The sequence below is a fragment of the Strix uralensis genome, chromosome 20 (genome assembly GCF_047716275.1).
Source record: "Strix uralensis isolate ZFMK-TIS-50842 chromosome 20, bStrUra1, whole genome shotgun sequence".
In the NCBI taxonomy this organism is placed as follows: domain Eukaryota; kingdom Metazoa; phylum Chordata; class Aves; order Strigiformes; family Strigidae; genus Strix; species Strix uralensis.
The window spans coordinates 12,062,604-12,083,673 of record NC_133991.1 but is presented as its reverse complement, the minus strand read 5'-3'; the positions used below and the strand labels follow the sequence as shown (position 1 = coordinate 12,083,673).

At 44.1% G+C, this 21,070-nt stretch overlaps 1 protein-coding gene across 6 annotated transcripts in view; it reads left to right on the top strand.

Moving 5' to 3' along the window:
• The first annotated feature begins 7,354 nt into the window (after nucleotides 1–7,354).
• Nucleotides 7,355–21,070, top strand: part of ACACA (acetyl-CoA carboxylase alpha) — a 132,714-nt gene continuing 118,998 nt past the window's right edge. For 3 of the 6 annotated variants that reach the window (XM_074890468.1, XM_074890466.1, XM_074890467.1), the window contains exons 1-3: nucleotides 7,401–7,471; nucleotides 12,033–12,079; nucleotides 13,198–13,450. In XM_074890468.1, coding sequence (XP_074746569.1) covers nucleotides 13,224–13,450 — 227 coding nt within the window. In that variant the 5' untranslated portion in view covers nucleotides 7,401–7,471; nucleotides 12,033–12,079; nucleotides 13,198–13,223. Of the gene's footprint in view, nucleotides 7,472–7,972; nucleotides 7,988–8,760; nucleotides 8,991–12,032; nucleotides 12,080–13,197; nucleotides 13,451–21,070 lie in introns of those variants that run through there. The other 3 variants (XM_074890471.1, XM_074890465.1, XM_074890464.1) reach the window with 3 other exon arrangements.

The window sequence follows — 21,070 nt, the reverse complement described above, 5'->3', positions numbered from 1 at the left end:
TAGAAACACTGGAAATAAAAAGAAGTTTTAAAACCAGATGCTTGTTTCAGTTTAAACTGAAGAACCAGAAGCAGTTGAAGGCTAGAATTACTTGCATGCTGACACAGTTGGCAAGAGGTGGCTGTGTACCTGGCAATTTGCAGTAAAGTAGTAGAGACAGTTTTCTTGCTTGTATGCAATTTCACAATGTACAGAATTTTCTGTATGTATTAATTTTGGAAACTTTATTTGCCAAAACCTCCTGGCCCTCCCAAAAGAAGGGAAAACAACAACATGGAATTGTTCCAAAACCTGAAGCTTTCAGTAGTGTTAATTTTGGATCATTACTTTCTCCTAGTTCTTCTTTTTTTTTTTTAATAGAAAGGTACAAATATTTTTTTTAATAACTGCTAAGGTATCGGCTATATGAAATTGAAGGTTGCCATCCTCTGACATACCTAAACATATATTTGCTACATTGAACTTTTTACCTATTTCTCTAAGAATACATTTTCTCTGAAACTTCTTCCCGTGGCATGTTGAAACACAGGTATGGTTGATGGCAGGTTTCCCGTCTGCACTGGTGATGACTTTCAGGCTCTTCAGGGTAGGTTTCTCTGCTGTCTGGTCTGTCAAACCTCCACGTGTCTTCTCCAAATACAGCAGATTTACTTGCACATGGCTTTGAAGACTAATGCAATGCAGAGTGATCACTTTTTGGGCTCTGCTTAACTTTCCCTTGGTTGCTGCTATCCCAGGGGTTGGAAAAGGATAAGAAACATTAGAAATCTCTTAAATTATTTGCAGTTCTTGCCAAAGGTTCAGGCCAGCAGTTAGCGGTGAGGGATGTACTGCTGTAAAGGAACTTCAGAGACAGCTCGCTGTTAATGTTACAGCGAGGAAAATCCAAGCAGGTTCTCTCTGTGTAATCCCTTTGGTGGTGCTTTTTTGTCAGAGTAGCTTTATTCTTAATAAAGCACATGATAAGTTGTTACACTCTGGAGGGCAACATTCACAACATCTAACCTTATAGTAATGTAACTACCTATGGGCAACTCCCTGGACAGTCAACAGACCCCCCCCTCTTTGGGGTCCCTGCTGCCTTTGGGGACTGTGTGGGAGCCGAGGCCCTTAACCGAGTGCTGAAATCTGAAAGGTTCAGATTTTATGCATCATTACTGATGGCAAGTGACACAAACCCATCAAAGGTTGCTGTAATGGTCTCTTTGTTTTTTAGCAAAACGGAGCTAAAATTTTCCACGATCTTTTGTATCCTTTTCAGGCAGGTGGCTGAGGAATAGCTGAGACAGTTGAAAATGTTAACCACACCATTAAGAGCCCTGACAGCTTTCCTCTTCCACTGACTCCTTACCTTGCAGGAAGATGTTCAGGCTGCTTACGCTGCCAGATATTTCTGAGGCATTTTCCACATGACATTTGTAGTCTCTGGGGTCTGAGGGAATGGAGTGAAGGATGAACCACTTTTAATTACAAAGCACAGTTAAGTCAGTACTACGCTTTTTTAGTAACTAATTTTAAATGTCAACGTTTTGCTGACAGCAAAGGTGCAAGAATTTGAGGTGAGGGCGTATGGATTAAAGACTTAATTCAGCATACGGCAAAGGAGAGAAAGTTAATATACAAAGATACATTTATTCCTAATATTACGTAAGTTAGTGTCTTACAAAATCCTTAGTTTTACTCAAAACTTGCAAGTATGTGAACTCACCTATTCTGCTGAGACTGTGCGCAAACACTAAGCTAAATATTAATATGGTGAGCATAATTACATCTTCTCTTGATAATCTCGAAGCCCTTTTTATCTTTACTGCTTCCTTTGAGTAATGTTGTAAAGGTGTTTAAGCCGATACTGAGCTGATTAGTAGAGATCCCCGAGTAGCTCTGTAATCATATATTCCTGTTTGGAACTCCTGCACCTTTAACCTGGTCAACATATGGAGGGTTTAAAGTTAGAGCCTTAATCCACTGTAGATTGTACGAATGTGAGAAATGTGGAATTTGGTAAAAAATGGGATCTGGAAAAAAAAATCTTACCTGTCAGTCAAATTAACTCTGGTCCTGAACGCGAGTCCCAGAGTTAAGCACAGAAATGGATGAAACAGGTCAATGCGGCGTCTCGTGGGAGAGGGGTCTGAGCCACGCTGGGCTCCTGGTGTGGGCTGAGGGCTCCTGGTTGTCATGGGGCTGAGCACCATCTAGAATGGGGCTCCACGGCAGCAGCCCCGTTGCTGAGGGGCAAACAGAACCCTTTCCTAAAGCTTTCTCTCCCAGAGAGAGGGGCCCTGGCAACCGCCTGAGAGTCGTGGGGGGCTCGAGCCTCCCCAGGCCCCCAACACCCATGGGCCAAGGGTGAGCCTTGGTGCCTGAGTGTGGCTAAATCCACTGTGCCACTGGGTGAAGTAAAACCAGCACCACGTAATCCCTCAGCCGGCATCGCCTGCCCTCGTGGCTCTGTTGTAAAGATGAGTCTTCCCACTTGCCTGGGGCAAGGCAAGGTCTGTGCTGCAACTGGTCTGGAGCACTGGCTGGGATTTCCACCGGAGCTCTGGCATGGGGAGAAGTGATGCCAAGCAGTCTGGTCCCAGGCCATTGCGGGCTGTTTAGATGATTGCTAAAGCCTAAAACTGCTTAGGAAATGAAGGTAGCCTGTGTTTACCTGCTGGCCCTGGTGCAGATTACTCCCAGGAGCTGGGAGGGAGGCCAGGCTGAGCCCCACACACCGCTTGGTGGAAATGGAGGCAGCGAGCTCAGAGGCAATACGTAAAGGCAGCACGCAGAAATAAGTGGGAAAATTATCATGCTCCTGTCTGCAGGTTTAATCAAAAAGTCCCTGTGAGGTTTCTTGGGTGGTTTTTGGAGAATTGGCATTTTCTGTATTAGACACAAGGTGGCGATGGAAATCATTTTTTCCTCCAAAGCCTCTGGCTCTTAAATGATGAATAACCACAGGTTTATGTCCCCGATCACAGAAGGAAAGATAGAATATTGTTGTTCAATCTAAAATGACCCCTGAAATTTCAAATGACTGATACTCAAGAGACTCAGGAAAACGTTTCCATAAGCACTGATAATGCCAGAAGATGTTTAAGTTTAAAAAGAGAGCAAATGGAGTGGCAAGGGCTTGCATGTCAATATTTATTTTGCATGCTATTTAGTTCAGATATTCATGGTGAATAAAGATGGATTTTACTGTAAATATTTAATATTTACAATCTATCAGGTGGTGTAAAAAACAGATTCTCTTTGCACTCTTCTGCAGGTTTTTTATTTTAGTGTATTCAGCTGCTTTAGTTCAATGATTATTTCATTTAAAATGAAAAAGCCAATAGTAGAATGGAAAAAACAAACCTCTATGGTAAAGGTGTGAAAAGATAAGATAGTATGAGAATCTCAACCTGCACGGCTAGCGGGAGGTACATTTGATTGCTCCATGGCTAGGAGGGCTTCCTGATAACTTGCCCCTCATACTTAATGATTGTGCTAAGTATTTTTCTGAAGTGCTGTGTTTGTTTATAATTGACACCCAGTTACCATGAACTGCAACTTGACACCAACCATATAAGGATACCATTCACCATTTCCCAGTGTAAAAAAGTAAGAATTTGAATCTTCCCAAGAAGTATAAAACCCCACGCAATCCTCCCTTCAAGTGTAGTACAACGAATCTGTAGCTGCAAATCAACACATTTAAATGCTTATCCAGTTGAATGAATCTTTTATTTTGAAACAGTATATTAATGCAACATAAAAATGTTCACTCCAGTTTCTCTGCTTGTCAAATGCAGTGTACAGATCAAAGGAGACCTATGAGGATCCTTACTTGTCAGTGTGTTCTCACTCAGCTAATCAGACACTTCTGTAACCTTTTTTTAAAGCTATTTTTCCATACTCACTAATTTTTATGCAACTTTCTGAAGATTGAAACCATTAGGAATCCAAAATTCCTCAGCCTTGTAAATAAAACCTCAAAAACATTGGAAAGAGAATTAGATTATAAATAATTTCTAACAACTAAATATTTATGTTTAATGCAGTTATCCAGTACTGTTGCTAAATGTTCACCATCCCCTCTGCAGTGCTCGGTTTTGCTTTCTGAGTACTTCTGCTGCTTCTCTTGCTGGGCTGGGAATGCTGAGACGGGCCTAACTTTGCAGTTTTACGAGATGACTTTAGGCACTTCCTGAAGCTGTATGAAAACTTAGGACCACCAACAGCACATCCTGGGGACCGAGTTAGCGATGGCAGCTAACCTGCTAACTGGAGAGAGTGAGGTATTTTGTTAGTGGTTATCCTTGAAAACAGGCAGATATTGTCAGTGTTGTGAGGATTACATTTAATTTCTAATGTTTTAAATCTTCTGTAACATTTTCTAAATAGCTAAAACATGATTTTGCTTGAAAAAGCCATTTGACCTTTCTCTCTCACTTGCCTGCCAGGACGCAAGTTGTGCCAGGATGGATGGCGTCACTAACCCCCCTAACCTGGGATGATCTTTCCTGTGTTTGCACTGGTGATGTTATCAGAGACTGGGGAAGAGATGTGGAACCCTAACTTGGCGTCATAAAAGGTAATAACATTTTCCCTGTATTTTTTTTGGAAATTATTTACTTGCATTATTAAGGCTACACGTGCTTTTTTTGAGAAAATGGGGGGCAGGGTTGCACGTGTAAACAGTGCACACACTCATAAGTCATGTAGTGAGAGTAAGTAATGCGTGGTGTCCAACTTCTGAATGTAATAGAAAAAGGATGTGCATTTAACTGCCCCAAAGCAGAAATGTGGTTACAGTTCAACATCTCATATTGGAAAGTATGTCTGAACTTTATGAAACAATAGGTTTGTATTAAAACACACATTGTTGTTGCCCACAATTTGAAGCTCAAACACATTTTTGATTAATCCTTTGTAACTACTTCAATCTAGAATTGAGGGAAATTTGGAACCCATTTCTGCTCCTCTCTAAAGTCACAGTAAAATTCACTGGGTGTCCTAAATGCAGGATTTGATTCAGCATGGCCAGTAATAATCGCTGGGTATCCCTTACCTGCAGGGTATCCCAAATCAATTATGGTAATTCCTCCCAAATTGTATTTCCTTGTAAAAATTGTTCCACCAACACTTGTTCCCAGTGAGGCGAGATTTTCACACTGGCTTCAGTGGCTGAGAGCAGGTGTGAAAAATATAAAACCCAAAACTTTTATTTGCTTGTGTAAAATTCACATAATGGAATATTTTGGGATCTATTCTGTGCTGTGTGTATATAGGCTATTAACAACTGTCCCTCTGTATGAGCCATCTGTGAAAAAGCTGCTTTAAGGCCATCAAAGCTGAGGGTGGCCCAGGGCTATTATTACTGTTTAATTTCAAAAGCATCTTCCAAATCCATGCTTTATTTTTAAGGTTAATGTATTTCATTTGCTGTTTTCATGTGTTCTTTTCTCTCTTTGCCCTTGAACGCGAGAGTTGCTACAGGATTTAATTACATGTAGCAATCACTCCTCCAGCAGTATTTGAAGAGTATTTATTAACTGAATGGATGAAATGGGCAGGGCAGACAAGCAGCGTGCAGGTTTTAGCACGACCAGAGTACTCAGAACACTAGAGAGGATGAACTAAGCACCTGTCGTAATCTCTGATTTTGTAAGTTCTGTATATAGTTATTATCAGTGATTTAGGACACAATCCCTCAGTGTGCCAAGTACTCCCCCTCACTTCTGCATGAGCTGGGCTTTAGGACCGTATATGATTAAGCTAACAGTGACTAGCTGCCTCTTCTAGCTCCTTCATAAAAATATTTAAATGGAGGAAGATTCTTTACGTAAAAGATGTATCTACAGAGATATAAATAAAAATGTCCATGCCCCGAACAATTGTGCAGATTTGGTCCTGATGGAGGTGAGAACATGGACTGTTCCACCTAATAATATTATTAACCACAAGGCTACAAAGCTCCAGGTAAGATTTTCTAGCTGTGTAATACTTGCCTGCAGTAGGTACATATTCCACTGTTTCCTGGTAGAGCCCAGTCTCACATCCCCGGTAACCATTGACTCGGTCTTAAAACACATTTTAAAAAGAAATTGCCTCGGGTTTGAAACCGAAGTCGGTGGCTGAGGAAATTCACTGTTCTGTTCTCACTCCTGCTGCTGCGGTGACGCTTCCGTGCGCCTGTCCTGGAGCAGTCCCCAGAGCCAGGACCAGCTCCCTCAGGAGTGTCCTCCCAGACCTGGCACCACCCTGCCATTGCAAGTGCAGGAGTATAAACCATACAACGAACCCCTGCTTCCCCCCCAAGGAGAGGAAGGTACCACAGTGACGTTCGGGTGTTGGTTGTGCCCCTCTGAGCACCACAGGCAGGCGGTGATGGTGACAAGCCCTGTCTCAACACTCTGAATAGACCCCAAAACTGTCTGTGCAGGTACTTTGGCTTTTATATCCCTCTGGCACCGCTGCCACTCCCAGCAGGAAGAGGATCTGCCTACGCAGAGGACCAGATCCAGTAGCATTAGGAATTAATTGCTTATTTGATTTAAATTTCAGCAGCTCTGTAATGCAACAATCTTTAAACAAAAAGTAAAAAAAAACCTGTCAGGGATAATTCTTGAAACCACTGTCCACCGCCAGAACAAGCGGCTCAAGGTCGAGGCAGAAGCAGGCGACGCTCGGGCAGCGCCGGGCCGGCCCGGCAGCGTGGCGGCCACGCGTGATCTCTGTCCCGCGGCCTGTGCCCCGGGAGGGGCCGGGTTGGTGTCCCTGCCCGGGGGCCGGGCCCGGTGTGTCGTTCCTGCGGCATGGCTGTGGGCGAGGGTCCCGCTGCCCGGTGCCAGGCCCGGCTGCGGGTCCCAGGGGCGGTAGTGGGGCCTGACCCACGCACAGGCCCGGTCAACAAGGGGCCGGGCCCAGGCCGCGGGGTCGGGCCCCACTGGAGAGTGGGGCCCGCTGCGCTTCGCTCCTGCAGCCCCCACCGTGCAGTTTTCCCCGAAATTGAGCAATTTTGGCGCAGGAAGGCGTGGGGGGGTGCGGGGGGCGAGGCCCGCTGCTCGCCGCCGGGTGAAGGGGGCGCGGGGGGGGTGATCAGGCCCCGCCAGCAGCGCCTCCTCCGCGCCGGGAGCCAGTGGGCGCGCCGGGCCGGCCGCTCAGGCCATAGGCATCTCCTCATTGGCCACGCCCCGAGCGCGTTACCTGATTGGTCACGCCCCCCGCTGTGTTCTCTCAGGCAGCCAATAGGAGCCCGGCGTAGGGCCGGGCCCGGGAAGGGCGGGGTTAGAGGTGGCTGACCTGAGGTAACCCCTCGCATCACACCACCGCGGCGGCGGCGGCGGAGCCGTCGCGGGAGGCGGGACCGGCCCCGGAGGCGGGGCCCCGCCGTGAATGGAGAGGGGGGGGGGGCCCGCGCCGCGCCCCCGCTAGCTCCGCTGCCCAGCGCCAGGCCGGGGGCCCGCCGCGCCTCCGCCGCGCCCGGCACCCTGAGGTGAGCGGGGCCCGGGAGCCCGCGCCGTGAAGGACCGGAGGGGCGCGTGTGGGCCGGGGCCGCGAGCCCCCGGTGCCGGCGGGCGGCGCTGCGCGGGGCTGCGGGGCTGGGCGGGGCCGGGCCCGGGGGAGCGCGGGCCGCGCCGCCGGCTTTGTCAGCACCGGGCGGGCGGGCGCGGTGCTCGGGGGCTGCTGGCGCGCCGCGGCCGCATGCGGTAGGGCGGGAAGAGGGTTTCCAGGCGCGGGGATCCGGCGCGGAGCCGCTCCTGCCGACCGGAAGAGCCGGTCGGTTTCCTCCCGGTGCCCGCGGTCCGGGCCAGCCCTTGCCGCGGCGGGAGGGCCGCCGGAGATCCGCCGGGCGACGAGTCCTGCGGTTCCCGTGTCAGATCACTCGTGTGACCTCCTCGGTTCTCCCCCACCCCTCGCGCACCTCCCGCCTGCCCCGGTGGACCCGGTGGTCGCGGTGGTGCCGCTCCAGCGCGGAACAACGAGTTGGTTGTGGCTTTACCTCGTGCGAGTGAGTTAATTCATCAGAAAAAAAAAAAAAAAAAAGGCAGCAAATCGAGCGTGTTGAAGCCACCAAATCAGCGCATGAGGCGCTTGCTTTGCCAGCTCGGGCATCCCTCTTTTATTGCCATCCTTCTGCTGCTGATGGGATTTTAGGGTCTTGAGGGAAGAGTTTGGGGCCTGTTTTATCGGAGGGGCTGAAAGGAGCCGTGGGAATGGCTTCTGGAAGGTGCTGCGGGGTGCTTAGAAATAATAAAGTTGTAAAAGCAGATTTGCAGAACAGGTTATTTATTCTCACCTCTCCTCTCGTGGTGTCTCTTAAACCTTCTCGAGAAAGTTTTAAAGTGAAATACACCACGTTAAAAAAAATAAAATCCAAAGTCGGTTCCATTTTAGCAGGCTGTAAATGTTCGGCAGACCATTTAAGTTATGCCCAATTCTCTCAAAGACATGGGATTTAGACACAGTCTTGAGTGTTTTAGCAAACTAGGATAGCTGTAAATATAAGCTCTTTTTTTGTATGTATGTTCTTTTTGGAAGTGACACGGACATATTTTACCCGAGGAGACCTAGGAAGCATATATTCCACTTGTATATTTAGCTTTATGTGTCTAATGTTGATACAGTAAATCTGAAAACTAACTAACTAGAACTTCTAACCCGTGGACGTACACTTTTTGTACATTAGAAGCAAAAGAACTTTGTGGAGTATCCAATAATTGCTGAGAATGTTTTAGGATAGGAAGTGAAGCAATGCCCAATTATTAACCAGGAGGCATGGCTCAGGCGGAGCAGAGTTGGACTCGTGGCCCACTGGTTGTGCAGAGATACAGGCTGGCGAAGTTTTGAGGCTGAGCGAGTCTTAGAAAGCAGCAGCGGTGGCGGCTGGCCTGACGGTCTGCGAGCAAGGAGCTCTGCGGGTGGATGGTTTGATGCTTGGTAGCCCGTGTTGGTGCAGAGATCATCTCTTTGCCCTCTCCTGATCTGGGAACTCACTTCCAGTCCCGGTGTAGGTGAGCATGTTGCTGCGTTTTTTTTTGTCTTCAGTAAAAGCAATTAAGTAGTCAACTTGTTACACAGATACCATCTATTTTTACTTTGTTTTAACCTTTTTTGTTGCCTTGTTTTCTCTTACCTGTGTTCATTCAGTTAGGGTGGTGCAAATACACATGGCCCTTTCATTGTTTTAAAATTATTTGTGTTGATTAGCAATACCACAGATCCCTGGGCTTTAAACAGGAGACCTGTAAATAAAACTAGTTTTGTTAATTTTCTTTTTATATGACTTTTCAATATTGTAGAGGTGCTATTCTGAGTCTTTGAAAGAACCTACAACTCATTTTCACTGAAATAATAATGTTCTTTTCAGTAGTGTAATTGTCTTCAGAATGGCGTAGTTCGGAAAAACTAGAAACTTAATTTCCAACTGACATTATGCAAGAATGATCTTGAAGATAGGAATCATCTTGAAGTGAAACTGTTATAAAAACTTCTAAAGTCTAATAGTTCTACATGTGCATTTCACTGTCAAGCCAACAATTTTACTAATGATAGTAGTAGAGCTGTGGTGAATTGGGTTGTTTCACCTCAGGCAAAACCAGATACGTTACTTTTTGAATTTGGATTGCAGGGTTCTCATTGCTTGTAGCGTGAACGCCGTTTGGGTCTTAAAATACCTTGATATCTGCGAAGCTGGGGAGTTATGAAAGTGCTGTGTCTCTTTGGAACTCCAATGTGAGCTGCTTTTCTTCAGGAGGGGGGAGGACAGAGTGGCCCAGGTTCTGTAAAGGTTCAGCTGTGATTGAACATATTTATGTGACTGAGCAGGCTCAGAGAGCACGATGTTACCTGTTTTAAAGTCTTTGCAGGATCTACTTCTCTATCTGTATCCTTCTGTAATTTACAGGTTTTTTGAAGCAAAAAGTTCTCTCTCTGCAAAAGTTGGCTTGTTTGACAGGCTATTGACACCTGAAAAAATAACTGTAGGGGCTGTATATAGCTGCAGAGCCATGCAATTTTGGTTTTTACGGTCTAATTCAACATTATTAAAACAAACGGTGTATGGTTAGTGGTACATGGATGTTGTCTTGGTGGTCAGCTGAATTCAAGATGCTTGTTAGAAACTGGCAGTTACGTTTCAGACAGCAAATACAACATGCAGAGGTTTGGGGAGACTCGTGCATTCTATTTGCAGCAAAAGGCTTCCATGAGATCTCGCAGAAAATCTACATTTTTCTTGGCCCCAGACAATGCTGAAATAAATTCAAATACAAATAACTAATTTCAGCATGCCGAGAACAAGCCGAGCGTATGCCTAATTCAGTGCAATGTTGAGTTACCAGCTGATTGCAAAACATTAGCGGAACTCATGACTTTGGGACTGGACTACCCAGGGTTGGAAGTGGACTGGTGAATGGATTTGAATGGGGCTTCATGGATAACTAACTGCTTTGGAACAGTGTTGTACAAACAAGATGTTTGAGTCAAGTTGTTTGAGCGTGGCATTGGGGATCAGGAGCCTTGGCATTGATTTGATGCTTTCTCACGCGGTATTTGAGTGAAACGCTTCGCTGCCTGTTCCTCTGTTTCCTTCCCTGCTTAGGAAAAAAAAAAAAAAAAAGCCTTGAAACTTGCTTATTAATGTATAAGTTTTTGAAATTAGAAAAAGTTTTTCTTCTTTGAGAAAGGGTTGAAGTTTGGCTGTATCCCAGATTCCTCAGCACCGATGATTGTGCCAACAGTAAATCTGTCTGGATGAAATTCTCTAGGAGTGATCTGATGCCAGGATAAATATAAACGTAAATATTGTCTTCATGTTTATATGTGCAAACAAAATTTGATTAAACTTTACACTGTCTGAGCTCTAAGTCCTGCCTAAGCACCTCAGTTAAAGAAATCTTCCTGTATGGCTTCGTTTCTGTGCGTCACAGATAGGTATGCAGACATTACAGACATGCTTCCTCTTCTTCTCCATCTCTACCCTCAAAAAAGGCAGATTGATCCACCCTCTTAATGCTGGTGTCGGACAGATATTTGTGAAATAAAGTGGTTAAGTACACCTCTCTGCAAAATGAACTGCCTGTGGCCCCAGTGAAACTGGAGTTTGTGGGAGTAATGATGTCAACACAGGGTTTGATCTAAATAATTCAGTCAAGCACATTCATGGTAAAAGAGCATAAGCCAGTTGGATCAGTTTTTAATTCTCAGTTACTGATGAAAAGAAAGAGCATGGTGTTTAAGGATTGCACTGTCTATAAATTCCTTGTCTGTGCTCTAATTAAAACTACAGTCATGTCCTATTTGTGTTATAACATGGTCCAGTTTTGCTTGTGTACCGGATGAAAGCTGTCATGTTCATATCAAACCAATTATGCTGCATCCCTGTACTTGGCATAACATGGCTCTAATTAGCAGGACTGATGAGGTTTTCACACCGGTTTAGGATGTCAGTGTGGCATGAGAGTTAAGGGTATCAAACCAGTCCTTTCTGCATAGTGACGTAGCTGCTGGGAGAGTGGGGCCCTGAGGTAAACGTCCCCTCCTCTTGTCCTTGTCTGTATTGCTGTATCACAGTTTGTTTTCCAGGTAAATTACTGTTTTTTTAATGTAAAAATATGGTATATCAGCTGGGCCTTCTAGCCACCAGTTTTTCACAAGATTTCTAATTGTCCTTGAGATTTACGCCAGACTGTAAAATTCAGCTGAAATCAGCCAGCAGATTCAGTAGTTGACAGAGAAAAAGAAGTTTGACATAAGTAGCACTGGTACAAAGCGTAGTTTCTTTTAGGAACGGAACTGAAATATGTATGGAATGATCGGGTGTGTGCTAACACGTTGCTTGGCGGTCGCCAGAAGGATGGACGAGCAGGAGGTGCCGTGGCGTGACTTGGACATCGCGGGTTCAGTTCCCGCTCCGCTCTGTGACCCGGAGCAAGTGATCTAGTCTCTTCTGTACCTGGGTTTTTTCATGACAGTCTTGTGTTCAATGATTCCTGTAGTTGGGAAAACAAACACGGAGTATTCTTCATAATATTTACTTGTTAATTCTTTTCCAGTTCGTTTTGGAAGTGGATAACTGCTCAGATTGCAAGAATAACAAGAGGTTAGTGCATTCCTCATTTTACAACGCTATGATTTCCAGCTGTGTGTAGTTATCATCTAAGTGCATCAAAGTCAGGCAGAGCAGGGCGTATCAAATTATTATTCCCCATCCCACCTGGCTTTGTGCTGTGAGGTGCTCCTTTGTTTTCTCCATCTGCCATGCTCTTTCTCAGTTGTAATTATTATCATTATTTTTTTTTAATTTTGAAGAAAATGCATTCATTCCCTTTTGGAACAACATTGAATTTTTGATACTCAGAGTTCCCCATGTTAAGAGATTCGTCTCTCTCTATATAATGATTTTTTAAATGGAAAATGGAGACCTGGACTTTTGTATTTTCTTCTTAACAATTGTAAATCATGCCACTAAGTTTCAGTGTATTACCGTCAAGTAGATACTATCCCCTAATTGACATGGATGATCTGGGAACAAGAGGTTAAAGTCAGGGTGAAGTTACAGAAGATGGCTGAGCCCGTCTGACAGTTCACTGCTGCCAAATACGGGAGGTCTTGCACCTGGCAAGGGCTGGGGAAAGGGTGCTTTTGACCGATCGAATCCATCATTTGACTAGCAGTAAATAATGCTATGTGCAGTACCTAGCATTCAGATCCTGTTGAAATACAAATTTTTAATCCCGGAATTACAGAAGGGCTGAGATTGGAAGAGCCTCTGGAGATCATCTAGTGCAACCCCCTGTGTAAACAGGGTCAGCTAGAGCAGGTTGCCCAGGACCATGCCCAGTCAGACTTTAAATGTCACCGATAACTAACCAAAGAGTAATAGTAAAATAAAAATTTTTGATTTTTAGTCATGCATTTGTATGTGATTTTTTTTTTTTTTTTCTTTTAAATACCTACTGCAGTTTTGTCTAAACTATCAGGTTCTGCAGCAGATCAGAATGACCACCTGCTTTGATCTTACAGTCCTTGTGCAAACAGAAGAGTCAGTGATTACAGCAGAAGTAACTATTCTTGATCCTGGACTCCTGTCCGGGTTCAGCTATGGTGTTGTAACATTGCATCTCCCATCAGAAGTGAATCTTGCTTTGTCCTTTTTGTTCTACAATAACAGGTATTAACCTCAGGTTTTGGGTTTTTGCTTTCTTTTGCCCCTTACAGTGCTGAGAGCCCAATTTGTAGGAGCCATGGAAGAGTCTTCCCAACCCACTAAACCCCTGGAGATGAACCCTCACTCTCGCTTTATTATTGGCTCTGTGTCAGAGGATAACTCAGAAGATGAGACAAGCTCCTTGGTGAAACTTGATCTGCTAGAGGAGAAAGAGAGGTCTTTGTCACCTGTATCTGTCTGCTCGGATTCCCTCTCAGATCTAGGACTTCCTAACGCTCAAGATGGCCTGGCGAGCCATATGAGGTACGGATAAAATAGTACTCAGATTCAGTCTTCAGTGTTTTTATCCCACCCATTCCAAAGATAATCCAAAGATTCAACTTTATATCTGGGTTTGGCATCAAATGTTTTTGTTGTGCTAAAACATCATCTGGCATTCTGTTTCTGGATGATCTCTTGTATGTTTATCTGTACCCAAACCTTCTGTTTTCCATTGGTGTTAATGAAATATCTGTGTCTAAATTCCTTAAGCACTTTTCAGACATCTCAGCTGTTGAATGTTATGGTGGGCTTGCTTATACTGCCTGTCTCTTGTCCCCCCTTTTGGAAAATTGAAATGTGTTGACTGAGATCTTTAAGGTTTTCACTTGTGTATGTGTTTTAGACGGGCCCTGTGTGTTGAGAACAAGGACATTAATTTGTTTATTTTGTCTTTGTATGGGATTTGCTGCTTTATATGTAGCCAAAGAATTGGCAGTACCCCTGGGTAAGATCAATCACTCCATATTGCTTGGAATGTTTTTTGGTTTGGATAGAGAAAATTTTGTGGATGGTTAAAGAAGAGATTGGTATCCTGCAAAGTGGTGATAAGCCAGGGCTTGATATGGTAGCTACTGCTTGCGGCTCGGGGAGATGTTGGCCTCACGGCTGGGAGAAGGGCTGTTTCACTCCTACTCCTAATTCTTTGTGGCTTGAATGAACTATGAAGTTGGGATTTTGAGATCATGGGGTTAATATTTGCTTGTCAAAATGTCCCTTTATTTTTACGGAGTTGCTGATTTACATACCATCAGCGGGATGTACCCACTGGGGTTTTCTTTGTTAATTTTGAAGAAATGGTTCCAAAAAGGCTTCTGGCTCTTACTGACCAGTAGTAGATATTTATACAACCAGCTAATGCTTTCAGCTTGTTCTTCTGTTTTGCTGGTTTCTTTGCTTGGGCAGATTAAGGAATTTTAATCTGTCCTTTTATTGGTGGTTCCCTTCCCACTTTAGGGAGACGGCCTCTGATAACAAATAGTAGCAGGCTCTGGGTTGGGGCAGAAGGGGGGTAGTAGTCCAGACCTTACAGAGTTGTTACGGTCATGCCGATGGACGTGTTTAGCCAGCTGGCACTAATATAACAGATATAAAATCTTAAAGCAAATTTTAAGGGAATTACCTTTCCAAAGACTGCCAGTTATAAAGTTTGGCAGCACAAAAGGTAATTTTGAAGCAGGAAAAGATCTAGCCCTGTAACTATATATATTTTAAGAACAGAAGAAACTGGATGAACACATAACCATTAGTGTGGAAATAGACAATAGGAGAGCAAGAAAATCAAGCAACTTCTAGGACACTGCCTGGCATCAGAGAGCTGTAATGCAATAGGTGCGCAACCTTGAGCACCTCTGTTGTAACTTGCTTACTTTGGCACGCTCTTTTGAGGGTACTTGACTTTCAGTTAAATTGGAGAGAAATGCCAATTCAAATAAAAAAAGTTACAGCATTAATAGGCTGTTTTTCTAAGATAAAGTAAGATGAATTGAAATAGTTTTCCAGGATGGTAGTCCCTTTCATCCAAAGATTTCCAAATAATGTGTACAGATGGAGAAACTGAGACAAAGACAAGTTCAACAACTTGCCTGGAGTCACTCTGTGACAGTGAATTAATGGAACACGGGTATTCTTGCTTCCAGCTTCCTTTTGGTAATCACAAAGGTACAACACTTTGTAAAGTGACAAAGATAAATTCATGGGGAGTTCTGTACAGTTTGACTAGCGGGTCAAACAAGGTGCAGGTCCATGGGAGCTTATCTCTCTGAAGAAGTTACCAAAAATCTTTCCTTTTGTTGGTTAATTTCACACAGGAAGTTTTGATCAGTTAAAGACAGAGATAGCTTGTATTTGAGGTGAGGGGCTTTGCTGCTGAGAAGTCCTTCTCAGGGAACAATTATGGCTGAAATCCAGAATTTAGGCTGCTGGAAAGGGGTTCGTGGGTGTACCTGTAGTAACAGGCATTGCTGCTTCTCTTTTGTTCTTAAACCTCCATAAGAAGCGACATCACGTTGCCAGTTCGTGAAGCGTAGATGGTTCAGCAGACTGTTGGGCATGTGTTCAGTACCTGAGATTTGCAGGTCTCCTGCCTGGGCTGGAAAACATTGCTGAGAACCTTATCGTCTGGCGGGGTTGTGATGTCTAATCGATGTATCCTGACCCAGCTAGGGGAGCCTGTGTGCCAATCCGTGTCTCTTCAGTTGAGCATGCAGAGCGTGTGTGTGCTGTGGTGTTCCATCTATCACCTTATTGATCTTGTTAAGTGTTTATGCTGTTGCTAAAGACAGTCTCGCTGGGACAGGTTGTACAATATAGGCTGCCATACCACTGGAGATCTATGAGGACCTTTGATTGTGCCAGTTGGCTGCTATTATATAGGATTGATAAAGCCACACTCTGATAATGAACTTTAAATTGGTGTGTGGAACACCAGTGCTTAACAGAAATTGTGTGTTGGAAGAGTGACCATGCAGGCTAAAATGTTCTGATTCTTTTCTTGCTTGTAGTTGTGCTTTATTTAAAGATTATCAGTAATAAAAATCATGTAAATGCCCTCCTCACTCTGTTACAGCTGAAAACAAGTGCCGTTGAAGAAAATACTCTTTGTGTACAGTTTACATCAACAAAATCTACTCTTTGTTGCGTTTTGCACCTTAAGATAATCAAACCAAGCATACCATTTTTTCTTAATCTTTCTGCTTCCAGGCATCCTTGTATTGTCTTTGAGTTCAGAAGTTTTCCTCAGCACTTCCCACTGAAGGCAGTAGTCCTGTTGGGATACAGTTTTTGTTGTAGTGTAGTGAGCTGTAAGACAGGTGCAGTGCTCCTTTCTGAAGTTTTAGTGGTAGATTAAGTAATTCTCTCTAAATGCCACTTGGAAAGTACTTTGGATTTGCTCGTTTTGTTTAATAAATTGTTCTTGACTATTGCTAAATTTAATTCCTAGCTTCAAAGATGGTATCTTGTATCAAATTCTTGTTTAAAATAGACTAAATCCTGCATGTCTTCTGATATTTACACATCAGGGCTCTGGTTTCATAAGCAATGAGATGGGTGTGCAGAGTCACCTGACAATCCTTGATTCGGCTGAAAGTCAGATTTTTGGAAGTAGCTCAGCTGTTACCTTTGATAGTCAGCCCGCAGAGATTTTGGCTCTTAGCGCCTAACATTATTTGGACTTCTCAGTAAATAGTCTCAATAAATTGCCGAGGTGCTTAAGAAGAACTAATCATCTATTAAAGTAATTTTGGAAGAGTTCCTCAATTTTACTGTGGATGGTGGTGTGTTGAGTACGCCCAGCCTGGCACTGGGTCAGGATGCCTGCTTAGAAACCAGTCCTGGAGTGATTGCACAAAGTACTAAAAGCAATAAAGGATCCTTTTGAGCTTGTTCTGAATTCATAAAAATTCCTTTCCAGCCTGACTGTGGTTAGGGGATTACACTATAGAGCATTGATCTTGTAAAATTATAAGCGTCGCTGTAATTTTATGCACAAACGTGTGCGTAGAAGTACAAGTATGCATTAGTGTCTGCAAGGTGGATGCTTTCACTGCCACATCCCAGACTGGTCCAGCTGCATCCAGAAGGATTTCTCCTTCGCTGAACAGACTCCTTCCCGTTCCTGGCTTTCTGCAAAGTCCTGGCTGTGGGGCTGCGGCTGGAGCTGAAGGCTCCTCCTCTTCCCCTGCTCTCTGTGCTATCAGTTGCCATGGTGCTGCTGAGTTGGTTTTGTGGTTTTTTTTTTTTTTTTGTGTAGGGCCACTTGCATGGGTTTGCATCTCAGGGACCAGAAACTGGAATTGCATGCCTCTTGCCGAGACATTTTCCTTTCCATACGATGAATTGCCGTTGGCTCAGCAGATAGGGGAGAGTGATACTGTTGCATGTTTCTGCAAGTTATTGAAATAAAGCTGTGCATCTTCAAGGAACCCCTGCCAGAACAAAGGATTTAGTTTCCTTTTTGCTACCATTGCTGCCAGGGAGTGATGTTGTGATTTATATTTTGAACTTCATCCACCTGGAGTGAAAAGTTGAATTTCCTCCTGTATTTGTTGAAAAAGAAGCTTGTAAGGTGGTTTGAACTCCTAGCTGTTTCTGGTTATGCTGATAACCTGTGGATTATAACTATTGTTCACTGAACACTAAAGTGAATACACTTTAAAGGACTTTTGATCTGCATACCTCTCAAAAGTAGCATTCTTCTTATTTTGCTGTAACATGTTTTACTCCCTTTGACATCAGTTAACATGAGAAACCTCTATATTCAGTAATTTGTAGGGAGATTTTGCAAAGATGAGCTGGCTGAGATACCACAGTGGTGACAGTCTCCTACTTGCTTACGTACCTGATACTTCTAATTGACAAGATAACAAATTATACTTTGTCCCTATCGGAATACTTTAGGGCCCCCTCCTGTATTTTGCTGAATGCCCTCATTTTTCACCCAGACGGGGACATGTAGCAAAGGCATCCAAAGACAAGTGTTTTTGCAGAATCCCCTCAGAGCCTAGTGCTTGTATCCTCAGTGGCTGCAGGAGAAGCTGTCAATGAATGTTGGCTTGTGACAAATCTGGGAAAAGAGGAAGTGTCATTAGAACCATTTTAGGTAGGGAAAGCAAAGAATGTCCAGGCTAGGGAATAACTTGAATCTCTTGACTCCATATCGTAACTCCGTCTGTAAGACCGGTAGCTGAAATGGGCTGCACCATGCTTTCCATACAGGATTCTCTTACACTAGGCAAAACCTCTTTCAGTGATAAGTTTTATGCAAAACTCCTCCACCCACCCCTTTAATTCTGGTTGTTAGAAAAGATACATTCTCTCCTTCATGCAAATAAGATCTGTTCAACACTTGGACTTTGTCAAAGAGGACCAGGAAGGGTCCTTGGCAAAGATTTCAGTTCTGCTCTCTTCTCAGGTGCAGAACTGTCTGTCACTGTTGTTACTGACTTTTGTCTTGGTGGAGAGTGTTAGGCAGTTGCTCCAGGGACATGTGGGATTTTGTACATCAGGATGTAAAAACAGAGATCTTTCAGTACTCTGGTTTTAGGAACTGGAGTATGGATATCAATTCAATGTAAATTTGGATATATATTTGGATTGACATTTGGATTTACTGGGTATTTTTAAGGGATGAAAATTTGTGTTCTGAAAGAACTGTGTTCTGAAAGATAAATCTGAAGGAGAAGGAAGGGGCTTGGAGCATGCAGGAGGCTAGAGGCTTGTTGAGCACGAGACGTGTAAAGTTGAATGCAGAAAACCTTGGGAGGAGCGGTTAGAGGGAATGGGGAAGGTTGAAGAGTCTCAGGAGTGAAGTGGTTTTGATCATAGTACACAAGAGTGTGTGACCCAGAGGAGCTCAGTGAGCTTTAAACCATCAGGTTCCCTCCCATAATAACAGCTGGGATGTTGCTTTGGAACTTGGACAGAATGCCAGTGATTTGGTGTGTGCATCCTGTGAGTATGGTCCAGTCTAAAATGCATATAGCATGGCAGGTAAAAAGCCAGATACGTGGTTTAGGAAAGGAAAATATCTGACAAACAAGTGTCTCAGCGCTGAAAATCAACATCCATTGCAGCTGTTGGTACTTGGTTAGTTGAGAGGAATCCTAGCAGCTTGTGCCTATTTGGGCTTTGTAGTTTTGGAACCAAAGCTGCTGCTTTAGGCTAAAGACCTGCCCTGATGGCTGTTCAAAGTCTGCGTTAGCATGAAAGTGAAGTTATTTAGCCAGGGAGTAGGGAGAGGGCTGTTCTTGGTTTTTTGTGCTGCATCCTTTATTTAATTTCCTGAAATCCTTAGGCTTAATCCGTTGTCAGAGCTGAGTTGAGGTTTTTTTGATTTATAGGTTGAAGCACTGATTTCTGGCACTGTCTGCATTCAGGCCAACTGTTCTGTCTCTTTAAAATCACAGGCAAAAACTGTCTTTGAGTAAGTCCAGATTGCTGCCTCCAGTGCCCATTAACCAAGACACAGTGAACCATTTACTCCGGCTGCAGAATTCTGCAGTGCTTGCTGGACTACATATATGCTTACTCTTTCTCTCTGCCTTTTTGTGAAATAGGTTGCAAGGACAGATCTAAAACCAGAGCAGATCTTACGGGTGCTTCAGCTGGTTTGAGTCATACCACCCAGTTCAGATACACGTTCACATCAGCGCTTACGTATTTATAAAACATAAAGCCCAAACTGGTGATGAGAGCTGCCCTCTCTCCACACCCTTTACAGGTCTAATCCGGAGCGAGGGGGGAAAAAAAAATCCTTTCTCGGGGGGTGTGTGTGTGTGCGTGTGTGTATGTGCTGCAGTCTCCTCAAGGCTGCCTTTCAAACAAGCCAGCTAATGCATCACTGCCTTTGGAATAAACCGCTACGTCACTGATAGCACTTGGCATGTTGCAGTGCTGGGATCAATGCAGGCTCCTAGCTGCGATGTGCGTCAGGTATGTGTCGGTGATGAATGCTTTTTTCTCGGAGGCTAGAACAGAAGAGAACCGCGCAGGCTTTCCTTTTGTCTAACAGCAGGCCTGGGCTCTGAAGAGGGGGATGGTTTTCATGTGGTATTTGCCATTTGGGTTCTGAGTAGTATTATGTTTAGGGAATGAGCTTTGCAGAGTGTGTGTGTGTTTGGTGGTAAGTATTGTATCAGTGACACATCCTTGTGTAGCGTATTTTTGTAGGGATGTTGCTGTGAGTGGTGTCCATTGATTTCACAGCAGTGAATTCAGCTGGTAGAAGGCACAATGAATGTTTTTAGCCAATGCTGAAGCTGCTCCTCTAACATCAAGCTGTGTGTACATGTAGGATTTGTTTCCTTGCAGCTACAATGCTCAGAAACTGTTTGGATTGGGGGCTGTGGGTGGGGTTTTTTGGAGGACAAGCAAGTATTTGGGAAACGGTTTTCACAAAACCTGAAAAATAAAATTTCAGTTATACTGTGCATAGATTTTAATCTTGAATCAGGTTCAAAAACTGGGAAATCTAATGGAATCATAGATCATGCAAGTATTTTATTTTGAAAATGATGTAATACACCATTTTCTACATGAAATACACATCCAGTAGAGTCACTGAATGTCTGTTGGGTTTTGCTGGTCTTACGTAGTGATGACCAGAAGAGAAAGTGACGCAGATTTTATCAAGCAGAGTCTGTAGGCTCACGATTCTCTACCCTTACGATGTCTTGTTTGGAACTGGTGAAGTGGTGGGGTTGTGGTAGCCTCCCTGCAGAGGTGCAGAGAAGTAGGAGCCTGTTGAGCCAGGGAGAGCAGACCTCCATGGCTGAAGTCATTCCTGCTGGAGTGTGGGAGGCAGAGACCCCAGGTTTGCTCCGGTGGGCTGGAAGCTGGGATCTGTACCACACCTGGGTAATGGTGCAGCGGGAGGCCTTTCCAGATGGAGGCAGTGCTGGAAATATTTCAAGACAAGCTGCTTTTTCTTACATACTTCTGTTTTAAAATGAATTAACTGGGAAATTTCAGGTGTACTTCGTAGTTGGGTAGTTTGATTAGTTCTTCAAAGGGGAAACAAAGGCCGATAGGTGAGAGAGGCATTTGGTTATTAGGTAGATATATAATGTTGGGGTTTTCTGTGTGGTTAAACTCTGTTCTTTC